We start from the raw sequence: 14,556 nt of genomic DNA on the forward strand, positions 1-14,556 counted from the left end.
GCTCTTGGTGGTTTACTATTTGGGTATGATATTGGTGCCATTTCAGGAGCTGCTATCTCTTTGCAGGTATGCTCTTTTCAATTTTCCCAGTCTGCTCTTGCATTGTAGTGGACAGCAGTCACAGTCATAGCACTTTATACTGTTGATATGGACCTTATGAATTCACACTTGATAGGCATTATACATTGTGTAATGCATCTTATTATTTTGATATTTGACCACTTGCGCAGTCACCAAAGCTTAGTGGGACAACATGGTTCAACCTATCTTCCATACAACTTGGTCTTGTGGTAAGTCTTATAACTAATTTCTGTTACATCTTCTACTTAACATGCTTAGTTCTGTTAACTGTAGTTTACATCTCCTCTAGTTTAAATAAATTGTCCCTAAACCGTAGTTTGGTTAAGATTGTCTTCTGTTTATTGCACAGGTAAGTGGTTCTCTTTATGGAGCTTTTATCGGTTCCATCCTCATCCACCCCATCGCAGATTTTCTGGGTAATTGAACTATGTTTTCGTTTTTTCTGCTCTTAATTTTGAGTGTTCCTCGATAAGTATATCTTTTGACACAGGAAATGTATATTTTTTTAAAGGAAGAAGACGTGAACTTATTGTAGCAGCTATGCTATGCTTGGTAGTTTAACCACTGGTTTTGCACCAAGCCTTAATGTTCTCATATGAGGGAGGTTTCTCTATGGTCTTGGAATAGGGTTGGCGAGTTTTCTGAATCTACTTTCTTCTGTTTACAACAATATTTTCCTTACTCTACTTATTGCTGTTGATATTATTTGGTTCCAATAGGCCATGCATGGAGCTCCTCAATATATTGCTGAGGCTTGCCCCTCTCAGATTCCTGGAAAACTTATATTCATGAAGGAACTCATGATAGTTCTTGGGATACTGGTAACTTTCTGTAATTTGTACAAGTAAATCAAATGAACTGGATAGACATCGGTTTGATGTATTTTCATTCATTCGTAATGACATAAGCTACATTTTTCTTTTCTTCCATTCAGTTAGGTTATCTTGCTAGAAATATTGATGCCGTTGGAGGGTGGCGTTATATGTTTGGGTTCAGTGCTTCTGTAGCACTCTTAATGGGATTAGGCATGTGGAGTTTGCCAGCATCTCCACGCTGGTTGCTTCTCAAAGCAGTTCAGGGTAAAGCATCTTTACAGGAATACAAGGAGAGAGCCATCGCAGGACTAAGCAGGTTGAGAGGTTGGCCGGTTGGTGATAAAGTATCTGAGAAGCTGGTGTGAAGAAAAGATTGCTCACAACTTGCCTGCAAGTATACAGGGATAAGTTGTAGCTAGTGGGTAAGAAGGGTCAGTTCCACAGGGATTAGGAGGTTGTAATTGAAGTTGGGCTAAGCTGGGCAGTGGATGCAAGACAAGATTAAAATTCACTAAGTCACAGTAGCAGTGAAACAAAGATGGCAATGAAGTAAACCAAGGCTGTGAGCCATGGGCAGGGGTGAGATTGTGCAATAGTTACTGACAAAGAGAAAAATGCAGAGAGTGAAGTTACTAAGGCAATTGAATCCACCATGTGCCTATATCAAACAATGCAGTCAAGGTTGAGTTGGAGTTCCTAAGCATACATCTAGAATGAGATGAAAATCAGCTTGCTCACTGATATGCCCCTAGAATTGATTGTCTTTTGACAGCACAATCAATCACAGGCATGCCAGAGCACTGAGTACTTCTCATTGCTCAAGCAAACAGGCAATAAGAACACTATCCTAACCATGCATCATCCAACAATGCACTAGGCTTCATCAGAGCCCTAGTTTAGTGCTATTTAGCTCATGCTCAACAAGTTACTAACAGCATACATAGATAATGCAAACATAACTTCAAAAATCAGATGATAAACATGATACACACACACACTGTTGCTAAACAGAAATTGGAAAATTAATGCAATAATTTGTTCCTGGCTAGCCCAGAGAGCTTTTTTACCACACCCATATTCTCAATTTATAGTTTTTACAGGAAAACTAGATTTCTACAAACCCTAATTGGAAAATCCCCAAATTTGAAAATTAGGGTTTTGTAAATTAATAAAAATTAACCTACACACTGACCAAAATAGCTTCAACCCATACTTGTACGATGCTTTCTATGCTTTCCATGTCGCTCCAAGTGAAACCCTAGCTCGAGATTTCTTATCAACTCCATACCTAGGATGCAGAGATATGAGTTTGATAAGAACTCTAGGCTAGGGGGAAAGGACTGATGGGTATGGGTTTCTGTGGTGTTGGGAGGTGATGGGAAGGAGCTCGAGACGAACTGGGATGGTCGGGGAAGATGGTGGCAGGGTAGAGCAGGTGGTGGTGGTTCTGGAAATGGTCGGGTGGAGAAGATGAGATCGATGTTTTGGGAAGAAGGGAGTGTTTGGGTGGTAGTATAGGGTTTGGTCACTATGGTGTGTAGCGGAATCATCGAGTTCGATATTTGCGAAGCTTCGATGTTGGATCATTAAATCTGAGTGGGATCCAACGATGAGATGGGAGGCTGTGGGTAGCGACCGTCGGATGGAGGAATGCAACGAAAAGGACGGCCCAAGATGGAGATGGGCGTTGCGATGTAAAGCGGGAGCTTCAGAGTTTGATGTGCGATGATGGAGCGACCGTAGGATGCTGAAATGCTTCGATCTGACGGCTGAAATCCGATACGGGCTTGGATAGTGGAAATGAGTTTGAGAAAGGGCTTTGGGCCTTGGGTACAACATTCTTCGCGGCTTCCTTGTGTAATTCCTCCCGGCTTTTCACTACTTTTCTGCTCTATTCCGCTCCGCAATTCATCCAGACTTTATTTATTACCTAAAAATACAAAATTAAGTAAGAAAAAAAAATATTTATTCTTGAAAACAATGAAAATACAGAATATGGGATAAAATGTAGAATTAATGCGCAAAAGATGAGTTAAATGCCAACAAAAAGGGATAAATATATACAATATTTGGCACTCATCAAATACCCCCAAACCTGAATTTTACTTGTCCTCAAGTAAAAACAAACTAAGGAAATCCTACCTATACCACTGTCGCTGGTCTCTCGAATGCATTTAGCGTATGCACTAAGCCTTTTAAACCACTAAGTGTCCCTAGTGGACGAGTTGAAGTCTCGTGAAGGTTTGCTTAGAACGTACCTACAAAGTTCTAGGTCAAAATATAAGCTCAGATTCCATCAAATGTGACATGTGCAAAACAGTTTAAGCTCACAGCAAAATGGAGATGTCAATCTAGCTATCGAAGGCACAATCCTAGCACTGATAACAAAAAAAGACATGTGATAAGAGTGTAAAGTGTATCTACACATGTGTAAAGAAAGATCTGAAGTTATGACTACTAATCACCAAGAGATAGTTTCTCAGGCTAAGAACTGAGGTCGAAATCTAGCTAGCTGTCCGGACTTTACGAGAATTGTGAATGAGTTGGAGGTATTTCACAATTACTCGCGTTGTACATCAATGGCATACACCCTCCTTGCTTATTACAAAAAAACAACAAAAGATGACTCTTTACATGACTCTTATTTACATTGACTATTCTCTTTTTATTTTTGGAACAAGGAGGATGGAATTGATAAATACTTGATTTTTTTGGTATTTTTCTGATATTTTTTTCTCTGAATATATACATCGATTTTTTTTTTTTTTTTTAATTCAATGAAACACTTTTGATACAATACAAAAAGAAACAAAAGATTACATGACACTTTGCAAGAGGTAGCCCTTTTTGATGCACCCAGTTAAATTCGATGGTTGTCTTTCTTAATGTAACCTCCACCTTCTATCCCAACCAACCAAAGAACAAGCTAGTCAAGTTTCGTTCAGTATTCTAAAGTGATTGGCAATCGTAACTTCCTATCCAACACCTTGAAGATCGAGGCCATACATGTATTGGTAGATCGTGCGCGTGCAAATTTCTTATCACTATGTGAATTGTGCTAGAATCAGGGTGCCTAAATATCTAGACTAAGACTCTAATAAAAATACATATTTGCACAAGAGTCAACATTTCAAGGTAAATGAGCTCCATTTTTATGATTTTTTTCAATTTTTTAATTTTTTGAATTTGATTTTTTTTTTTTTTTTTTTTTTTTTTTTTTTTTTCAATTTTTTCAAAAAGAAGAAGGAGTTCGTTTTCAATTATAGCAATTATCATGGTATCTACTCTATACCCCCAAACCTAAACTAAACATTGTCCTCAATGTTTCAAAATATGGAAAGAATTATTAAAACAACATATGAAGGGACATGCTGAGTAGAGTAAAAGGAGAGAGAATACCCGATTTCAGCGAAAGCTCGATTAAAACTCCGTTATTCAAGGCAAAAATCCATCATATTAGGAGTCACAATGGATGAGCACAAAATACATACAGAAGGAAATTTAACTAACACATTATCTACAAGAAAATTATGTTTTTAATGGGATTGGACTTTTTGGAAAAATTTGGTTTTGATGGGAAAAAGAAAAATTTTGGTTTTTAGGGAAACATTTGGAAAACTTTGGTTATTTAGGGAAAGAGTGGACCAGTTTAGTCCACATAGACCGGGTCCTCCAGGTTGGTTGTTTCAATGTCGGGTGGGAATGGTTCAAGGAATGGTTTTAATCTCTGCCCGTTGACTTTGAAAACGTTCTTGTTGGAAACATCCTCCAGCTCTACAGCTCCATGAGGAAAAATTGTGCGTACTAGGTACGGACCCTTCCATCTGGACCGCAGTTTTCCCGGAAAAAGATGTAATCGGGAGTCATACAGCAAAACTTTCTGACCAGGAGTGAAGGATTTGCGCAGAATACGCTTATCATGAAACATCTTCATCTTCTGCTTATATAACTTGGCACTATCATAAGCCTCATTTCTCAATTCTTCCAACTCGTTGAGTTGAAGTTTCCTTTGAATTCCAGCTTCGTCCAGAGAGAAGTTCAGCTCCTTGATTGCCCAGTAGGCACGATGTTCTAATTCCACAGGTAGATGGCACGGCTTTCCATACACTAGACGATAGGGGGACATGCCAATTGGTGTCTTATAAGCTGTTCTATAGGCCCACAAAGCATCATTCAATCTTAATGACCAATCTTTTCTAGACGGGTTGACCGTCTTCTCCAGAATGTGCTTAATTTCCCTATTAGAAACTTCTACTTGTCCACTAGTCTGAGGGTGGTACGGAGTAGCAACCTTGTGAGTTATGCCATACTTGCGTACTAAAGACTCAAAGTACTTGTTACGAAAATGTGAACCGCCGTCACTGATGATAGCTCTAGGGGTACCAAAACGTGCAAATATGTTTTCCTTTAGAAATGAAAGTACCACCTTGTGGTCATTTGTTCTGGTTGCTATGGCTTCTACCCACTTAGAAACGTAATCAACTGCGACTAGGATGTACAATCTACCGTCAGAAATAGGGAATGGACCCATGAAGTCGATCCCCCACACATCAAAAATCTCCACAATCAAAATGGGGTTCAATGGCATCATGTTTCTCCTCGAAATGCTTCCTAGCTTTTGACAGCGTTCACAAGCAACACAATAATCATGGCAATCCTTGAACAATGATGGCCAATAGAATCCACACTGCAAGATCTTTGCAGCGGTTTTCTTGGCACTGAAATGGCCTCCACATGCTTGGTCATGGCAAAAAGATATCACATCTTTCTGTGCGATGTTGGGGACACATCTCCTAATGATTTGGTCCCGGCAGTACTTAAACAAATATGGGTCATCCCAAAGGAAATGTTTAACTTCAGCCAAAAACTTATAGCGGTCTTGTCTCGACCAATGTGAGGGCATCCTACCTGCAGCAAGGTAGTTAACGATATCAGCAAACCAAGGAAGGTCTGAGATAGACATCAGCTGTTCATCTGGGAATGATTCTCTAATCAGCTCACATTCATCAATAGACTCTAAAGTTAATCTAGACAAATGATCAGCAACCACATTCTCACAACCTTTCTTATCACGGATTTCGAGATCGAATTCCTGTAATAAGAGTATCCATCGAATAAGGCGAGCTTTAGCATCCTTCTTGGAAAGAAGATACTTCAAAGCCGCATGGTCTGTGTATATGATGATCTTAGACCCTATCAGATAAGATCTAAACTTGTCTAATGCGAAAACGACGGCAAGCAATTCCTTCTCGGTAGTTGAATAATTGAGTTGGGCATCATTAAGGGTTTTGCTAGCATAGTATATCACTATGGTAGTCTATCAACTCGCTGTCCTAAAACAGCACCAACAGCATAATCAGAGGCATCACACATAAGTTCGAACGGAAGCTTCCAATCGGGTGGTCGGACTATAGGAGCGGTGGTGAGAAGGGTTTTTAATTCCTCCCATGCCTTCACACAAGCAGCATCGAAATTGAAGGCAACATCTTTGAGAGAAGACTGCACAGAGGTCTGGAGATTTTGCTGAAATCTTTGATGAATCGCCGGTAAAAACCAGCATGACCTAGAAATGATCTGATCTCCTTCACAGAGCAGGTTGTGGTAGATGTTGAATGAGGTCAACTTTAGCTTTATCCACTTCAATTCCTTTTTCTGAGATGATGTGTCCTAGAACTATTCCTGAATTCACCATAAAATGGCATTTTTCCCAATTTAGAACAAGGTTCTTTTCTTTACATCTGGATATCACGAGGGCAAGATGCTTCAAACATTCGTCAAACGAGGAACCAAAAACAGAGAAATCATCCATAAAGATCTCGAGAAAACTATCTATCATGTCAGAAAAAATGCTCATCATGCAACGCTGAAAAGTAGCAGGTGCATTACACAACCCGAAGGGCATACGTCTATAAGCAAATGTCCCAAAGGGACACGTGAACGTAGTTTTTTCCTGATCTTCTGGAGCAATGTGAATTTGGTTATAACCGGAAAAGCCATCTAGAAAACAGTAGTGACTGTGTCCAGACACACGTTCTAGCATTTGGTCAATGAAAGGGAGCGGGAAGTGATCCTTCCTTGTTACTGTGTTCAACTTCCTGTAGTCGATGCATACTCGCCATCCTGTGGTTGTACGAGTAGGGACTAATTCATTCTTGTCGTTCTGAACAACAGTAATGCCTGACTTCTTAGGCACAACTTGAATGGGACTAACCCATTTGCTATCGGGAATTGGGTATATGATACCCGCATCAAGTAGTTTCAGGATCTCTCCTTTGACTACATCTCTCATGTTAGGATTAAGTCTCCTTTGCATTTCCCTAGATGGTTTGGCATTCTCTTCAAGGTTAATGTGGTGCATGCAAATGGTGGGACTAATTCCTTTGAGATCTGAGATGGTCCATCCTAAGGCCTCTTTGTGTTCCTTAAGTACTTCTAAAAGCTTACTTTCCTGTTCCGTGTCTAAACATGATGAAATAATGACAGGTAAGTATCAGAAGAACCTAGGAATGCGTACTTCAACGTACTAGGCAATGTTTTCAATTCAAGCTTGGGTGGCTCAACAATGGATGGAATGAGCTTGGAATCAGAGAGTAAGGGTGGTTCCACTTCATATTTCCTTCAGTGACGTCCATTTGAGGTACAGATTCGAGCAGAGATAGGACGTCACTACAGTATGCATCATCATAGAATCAGGGTTAAAGTTCTCCATACATGCTTGAAAGGGGTCGACGGATAGAATGTTAGTCAATGAATCTTGCATTAATCCTTCAATCATAAAATTCATGACAATCATCATCATCAGATCACAGGTTGTTGATAATATCGAACACATTCAATTCTACCGTCATGTTACAAAAAGACAGTTTAACACTCATTCACAATTGATGATCGCGTTGGACGTAGCCAAGAAAGGACGTCCTAAGATGACAGGAATGTGACCGTCTGGGTTTTGTACAGGTTGAGTGTCTAAGACAATGAAGTCTACGGAAAATAGAATTTGTCAACCTTGATCAAAACGTCTCGACCACTCCACGAGGAATCTTGACAGATCGGTCTGCCAGTTGTAGAGTGATAGATGTTGGTTTCAACTCCCCAAGACCTAACTGCTCATAAACAGAATATGGCAGTAGGTTAACACTTGCACCTAGGTCTATAACGCTTTATTGACCGTGTGTTCTCCTAGTGCAAAATGTTGGACTCCTGGGATCCCTAAACTTTGGAGTTTTGTTCAGAATGATGGAAACTCACCTGCTCAGCTAAGAAAGCACGTTTTGCACATTGAGCTTGCGCTTTTGAGTACACAATCTTTGAGGAATTTGGCATAAGCAGGGATTTGCTATTGCTTCAAGAAAAGGAATGTTGATGTTGACTCTCTTGAACAGATCTAACATCTCATTATAATGGGTACTTTTCTGTTGATAGATCAATCTTTGAGGAGGGGCAACAGGAGATGAGTTGGCAAAGGACATTCACAGCAGTAGAATTGTCAGGCTTTCCAACTTGCTCAGATTCTTTGGTTTTCTGGGGTTGTGGAGACAGCGTGGAATTGTGTATCAGATTCATTAGGTTCGCCCACGTTGTTCCTCGATGACTTTACCACTTCGGAGGGTGGTAATGGCATGGACTTGATCGGGTGAGGTTTTCAGTGCAGGATGTTTGCCTGTTTGAAATCCTCTTTGGATTTTGTTGGGGTTGGCTCGGAAGTTTACCCTTTCTCTCTCACACATTTGATCCCATCTTTTGATCTAGATTTTTCTGACTTTGCATCAAACTCTGAACATTTCTCTCTAGGGGATAATCTCTTGTCGGTATTGTGTTGAGGATATGATGTTGAGAGTTTGATTGTTTTGAGGGTTTCTCGGGTGTTGATAACCTTGATTGTTCTGATATCCCTGTGATTGTTTTGATAGCTCTGATTGGGTTGAGATGGTCCTCCCTGAGTGGGTCCTTTTGACCATGAAAAGTTAGGGTGGTTTCTCCATCCTGGATTGTAGGTCTGGAATAGGGTTATGCTCTGGTTTTGAAACATGGCATGTGCCTGTTCAAGCCTAGATTCCTGGACTGCAAGCAAATCGGACAATTTGGAATTGATGGTTGGGATCGTTACAAGCGGCACATACAGACGAAGCGACATGTTCTCGGAGTAGTGGTGGAAGGTTTTGAATTTTTATGTAGTTTCTAACTCTTCTAATCTCATAAACTATTGATGCCATGTTTGCTCTTCCCTCAAAATCCGCTTCAATCCGAAAAGCCTTGCTTCGGATGTAGTCTTTGGGTTCACGGATGGATTCCCACTGTTGCGTCTTTTCAGCTACTTCAATCAAGAAGTCCCAAGACGCATCAGCAGTTTTGTCTACGAATAGACCATTACACATCGACTCAACCGTTGTTCGGGTGGACACATCTAGACTCATACAAAAATTTGCAAAGTCTCCATTTTTCAAAACCATGATGGGGACTTGGAGCATAATTCATTGAATCTCTCAGGTATCTAGCTAAGGTCTCACCTTCTAATTGCACAAAGCTATTCAGACTTGACGAATTGTCGCAGTCTTGTGGTTCGGAAAAACTTTTTGAAAAACTCCTTTATGAGGTCATCCCATGTCATGATGGATTGAGGCTGTAAAGCATAAGCAGCCTTTGCCTTATCTTTCAGGGGAAAGAAAGGAGCCTAACTTAGGGTTTCGTCGGACATTTGAGTGAAACGCAGAGTTCCACAAATTTCCTCGAATTCTCTCACGTGGTGGTAAGGGTTTTCATTCTCAACACCTCTAAAAATAGGAGCATCTGTATTGTGCTTGATTTCAGCTCATAATGGCCATTAGCCTCGGGTAGCACAATACAAGAAGGTTGACTGGCTCTAGTTGGGTACATATAATCCTTGAGGGTACGGGGTTCTCCCATTGTTTCAGATTGGTCCGGTGTGTTTCCTCAGAAGTTGTGGGTATGTCAATTGGGTCTATTTGATTTACTCTAACTAGTCTATTTGATTGGTCTCTAAAGGTTACAATCATATCCCACTCATGAAATAACAAGCCCACAGATAAGGAAGAAAACAGGGCCCATAAGGATTTGGTTTTGAAAGGGTTAAGTGGAATTTGGTTTTAAGGAGTGGAATTTTGGTTTTAATAAGGGATTTTGTTTTTGGTCTAAAATTGGGCTTTGGAAGAGTTTTTGAACTAAACCTAGCAAATTAGCACAACCCATAAAAGAAAATAAAAACAATAATAATTACAAGCCCATAAAAGAAAAATAAAAGAAAATAAAAGAAAAAGAAAATAAAAAAAAAACAAAAAAAAAAATAAAAATGAAAATAATTATTACAATCCCAAATTAAAAAAATAAATTAATTATTACATACCCAAATTGAATATTTAATGAGGCCCAAGTGGGTTACTCATGGTTTTAGGCTTACTTGGTTAAGGAGGAAAGCCCAGTTAGGCTTTTGTTCCCTTTTAGTTGCACAGCCCAGTTGGGCTTTAGGATCGTCCTACACAGCTCTCGCTCAAGCCCAGCAGCAGAAGGCAGAACCAGCAGTGAAACCCAGTTAGTTGAGGAGTACAAGCCCAGCAGCAGAAGATGGCGAAGCCCAATTCAGAAATGTACAAGCCCACCAGAAGAAGGCAGAGCCCAGCAGCTTCACTTCAGTTGGCAGCCCAGCAGCTTCACTTGGCAGCAGCAGTTGCTTTGGTTCACCAGCAGCAGCAGCAACAGCAGCAACAGCAACAGCAACAGCAGCAGCAGCCTTGGCAGCAGCAACAGGTGAGTGGACAATGAGCACAGCAAGGCCACAATAGCAATGAGCACACAACTATGCAAGCACAGGCAGGTGCAGAAACTGGCGAGCAGCAAGGGGAAAGGCAGGCAGGTACAAGGCAGTAAGAGAAAGAAGCTTCTAGTTCACAACAACAACAATAGAATCAGCTAAAATGCAAGAGGAGCTAAAATGCAAGAATAGCTAGGAGAACTTCAAAAACAGCACAACCAAATCCCCGGCAGCGGCGCCAAAAACTTGGTGTGAAGAAAAGATTGCTCACAACTTGCCTGCAAGTATACAGGGATAAGTTGTAGCTAGTGGGTAAGAAGGGTCAGTTCCACAGGGATTAGGAGGTTGTAATTGAAGTTGGGCTAAGCTGGGCAGTGGATGCAAGACAAGATTAAAGTTCACTAAGTCACATTAGCAGTGAAACAAAGATGGCAATGAAGTAAACCAAGGCTGTGAGCCATGGGCAGGGGTGAGATTGTGCAATAGTTACTGACAAAGAGAAAAATGCAGAGAGTGAAGTTACTAAGGCAATTGAATCCACCATGTGCCTATATCAAACAATGCAGTCAAGGTTGAGTTGGAGTTCCTAAGCATACATCTAGAATGAGATGAAAATCAGCTTGCTCACTGATATGCCCTTAGAATTGATTGTCTTTTGACAGCACAATCAATCACAGGCATGCCAGAGCACTGAGTACTTCTCATTGCTCAAGCAAACAGGCAATAAGAACACTATCCTAACCATGCATCATCCAACAATGCACTAGGCTTCATCAGAGCCCTAGTTTAGTGCTATTTAGCTCATGCTCAACAAGTTACTAACAGCATACATAGATAATGCAAACATAACTTCAAAAATCAGATGATAAACAGGATACACACACACACTGTTGCTAAACAGAAATTGGAAAATTAATGCAATAATTTGTTCCTGGCTAGCCCAGAGAGCTTTTTTACCACACCCATATCTCAATTTATAGTTTTTACATGAAAACTAGATTTCTACAAACCCTAATTGGAAATCCCCAAATTTGAAAATTAGGGTTTTGTAAATTAATAAAAATTAACCTACACACTGACCAAAATAGCTTCAACCCATACTTGTACGATGCTTTATATGCTTTCCATGTCGCTCCAAGTGAAACCCTAGCTCGAGATTTCTTATCAACTCCATACCTAGGATGCAGAGATATGAGTTTGATAAGAACTCTAGGCTAGGGGGAAAGGACTGATGGGTATGGGTTTCTGTGGTGTTGGGAGGTGATGGGAAGGAGCTCGAGACGAACTGGGATGGTCGGGGAAGATGGTGGCAGGGTAGAGCAGGTGGCGGTGGTTCTGGAAATGGTCGGGTGGAGAAGATGAGATCGATGTTTTGGGAAGAAGGGAGTGTTTGGGTGGTAGTATAGGGTTTGGTCACTATGGTGTGTAGCGGAATCATCGAGTTCGATATTTGCGAAGCTTCGATGTTGGATCATTAAATCTGAGTGGGATCCAACGATGAGATGGGAGGCTGTGGGTAGCGACCGTCGGATGGAGGAATGCAACGAAAAGGACGGCCCAAGATGGAGATGGGCGTTGCGATGTAAAGCGGGAGCTTCAGAGTTTGATGTGCGATGATGGAGCGACCGTAGAATGCTGAAATGCTTCGATCTGACGGCTGAAATCCGATACGGGCTTGGATAGTGGAAATGGGTTTGAGAAAGGGCTTTGGGCCTTGGGTACAACATTCTTCGCGGCTTCCTTGTGTAATTCCTCCCGGCTTTTCACTACTTTTCTGCTCTATTCCGCTCCGCAATTCATCCAGACTTTATTTATTACCTAAAAATACAAAATTAAGTAAGAAAAAATATTTATTCTTGAAAACAATGAAAATACAGAATATGTGATAAAATGTAGAATTAATGCGCAAAAGATGAGTTAAATGCCAACAAAAAGGGATAAATATATACAATATTTGGCACTCATCAGAAGCAAGTAGAAGAAATTCTGGTCTCATTGAAAGAGGCCCATGCTGATCAAGAGTCTGAAGGAAGTTATTGGGAGGTGTTTCGAGGGCTAAGTTTAAAGGCAGTTACAGTTTGCGTAGGTCTAGTCCTTTTTCTGCAGGTATCTCTTATTCTGATTTCTTATGTAGATATTTCCCGTGTAGATAGGTTCTGTTGTTACTAAACTAATGTAGATATTTCCCGTGTCTTTCTTTCTCCTCTCGGAATTAGTCTCTTGTAACCATGACAGATAACAGGGCACCCAAGTGTATTGTACTACTTAGGTTCCATTCCTCAGGTACACTGGCTTCATAGTTCAAACTTCAAAAGAATTTTCTTAATGTTAAGAGAACGTTATTTAGCGTTTTCTGTGAAATCGCGTTATAGACTGCTGGATTCGCTGCTGTGTCAGTTGCTGCCCGAGTTGCTGTTATAATTGGTCTACTTAAGGTTGCGTTCAGTTTTTCATGATCCAAACTTACTAATTTCGTTGATTTTCATGCCAATATTAATTTTTCATTGGAGGTTTTGCAGTTTCTAATATTTCTTGGGAGGAGACCTTTACTGATTGTAGGTGTTAGTGGCATTGTATGTATCCTCATCAAGTCATCATTCAGATCTTTTCTCGTTCTGTTTCCACGTTATGCCTTGTAATTCTTAGGCTTATGAGAATTTCCCACTGCCTACCCTTGTCTGCTGCAGACGACGGTTTCATTGGTGTTTCTTTCAGCATATTACAAAATTCTCCAGGGGCATCCCCTTGTAGCTGTAGGTGCTCTGCTTCTTTACATTGGCTGCTACCAGGTATGTACTATGTGTACTGTATTGATATGCCGTCCTATCCTAGTTCTTCTAAAACAGAGAAATTACCCTGCATATCATACTTCCAGAGTAGTGCCAATTGCCCCGCCCATAATTTGTTAATATCACAAACTTTAATTTCGCTACAGATACCTTTTGCACCAATTAGTTGGCTAATGGTATCAGAGATCTTCCACATTCGTACAAGAGAGCGTGGGATTAGTCTGTATGGTCTTTCTGTTCTAAAAACTTTTGGTGCAAATGTTCTTGTATATTTTGCTCCTTCCTCGTTGAAGGTATGGATGCGATTTTAGTGAACTCCTTGTCTTCTTCTATTATAGTTGGATTTAGAAAATCATTTGCTGCGTAACTAACTTACCTATATTTTTTGCCGAGTTCTCCAGGAACAAATTGCTTCACAACTAGTGAACAGCAGCCTACTGTTTGTTGGAATTGCTTTGGCATCTGTTCTATTCGTAGTCTTCATCGTTCCAGAGTCGAAAGGTTGAGCTTGGAGGAGATATTGAAGTCACAGATTAAATGCCTTGACTGAGCAAAGCACAGATTTTAGCTGCAGTTGCTTTGTGTCAACACTCGTTCCGAGAGAGGAATTCTCTCCCGGCCAGACGTGGGAAGTTCATGTGTGTAAATTGAATTCTGTAGTCTTGAATTTTATTTATTTTTTGGACAAAGAATTCGGTGCTCATGAGTTTCAAACCTAGATCATTGGTGTCATTGCCAAATGACTTTACCACCATATTATTATTACAGTTTTACAGCAAAAATCAGTAGTGCAAGGAAAAAAACATCCTAAAGGAAACAGAAAATACCGAAGTAATATACCTTTGTTTGCTTATTCCTGACTCATCTGAATCGTGTGGATACCAATCATATAGTTCTGATTGAAATCACTTGGCTCATCTGGATATGATTCAATATCTTTGTTTCCGAGTCAGACATGATTCATCTGACTCAAAAATATGTGAAATCAGTGGTTTGGTCCCATATATTAGAAATATGGAAATACCAGACTCAAGAGAGTCTGAATCGGGAGTTAGACCTAAGTGAATGATCAAGTCATATCTTCTGACTCGAAATAGAAAACAAA

At 40.4% G+C, this 14,556-nt stretch overlaps 1 protein-coding gene across 1 annotated transcript; it reads left to right on the forward strand.

The window, feature by feature from the left end:
* The first annotated feature begins 10,695 nt into the window (after positions 1–10,695).
* On the forward strand, positions 10,696–14,233 carry LOC113344607 (D-xylose-proton symporter-like 3, chloroplastic). The gene is made up of 8 exons (XM_026588546.1): positions 10,696–10,764; positions 12,631–12,768; positions 12,898–12,945; positions 13,035–13,097; positions 13,182–13,235; positions 13,350–13,451; positions 13,598–13,744; positions 13,853–14,233. The coding sequence occupies exons 1-8, from the start codon at positions 10,696–10,698 to the stop codon at positions 13,955–13,957; spliced, it is 726 nt and encodes a 241-aa protein (XP_026444331.1). The 3' UTR covers positions 13,958–14,233.
* The last annotated feature ends 323 nt before the right edge of the window (positions 14,234–14,556 follow it).

The sequence above is a fragment of the Papaver somniferum genome, unplaced genomic scaffold (genome assembly GCF_003573695.1).
Source record: "Papaver somniferum cultivar HN1 unplaced genomic scaffold, ASM357369v1 unplaced-scaffold_79, whole genome shotgun sequence".
Lineage (NCBI taxonomy): Eukaryota > Viridiplantae > Streptophyta > Magnoliopsida > Ranunculales > Papaveraceae > Papaver > Papaver somniferum.

Coding starts and splice junctions, on each gene's coding strand:
- LOC113344607 (XM_026588546.1), top strand. CDS start 10,696: ATGAGCACACAACTATGCAAGCACAGGCAGGTGCAGAAACTGGCGAGC. Junction 10,765..12,630: donor GCAAGGGGAAAGGCAGGCAG/GTACAAGGCAGT, acceptor GGCACTCATCAG/AAGCAAGTAGAAGAAATTCT. Junction 12,946..13,034: donor ACTTAGGTTCCATTCCTCAG/GTACACTGGCTT, acceptor ATCGCGTTATAG/ACTGCTGGATTCGCTGCTGT.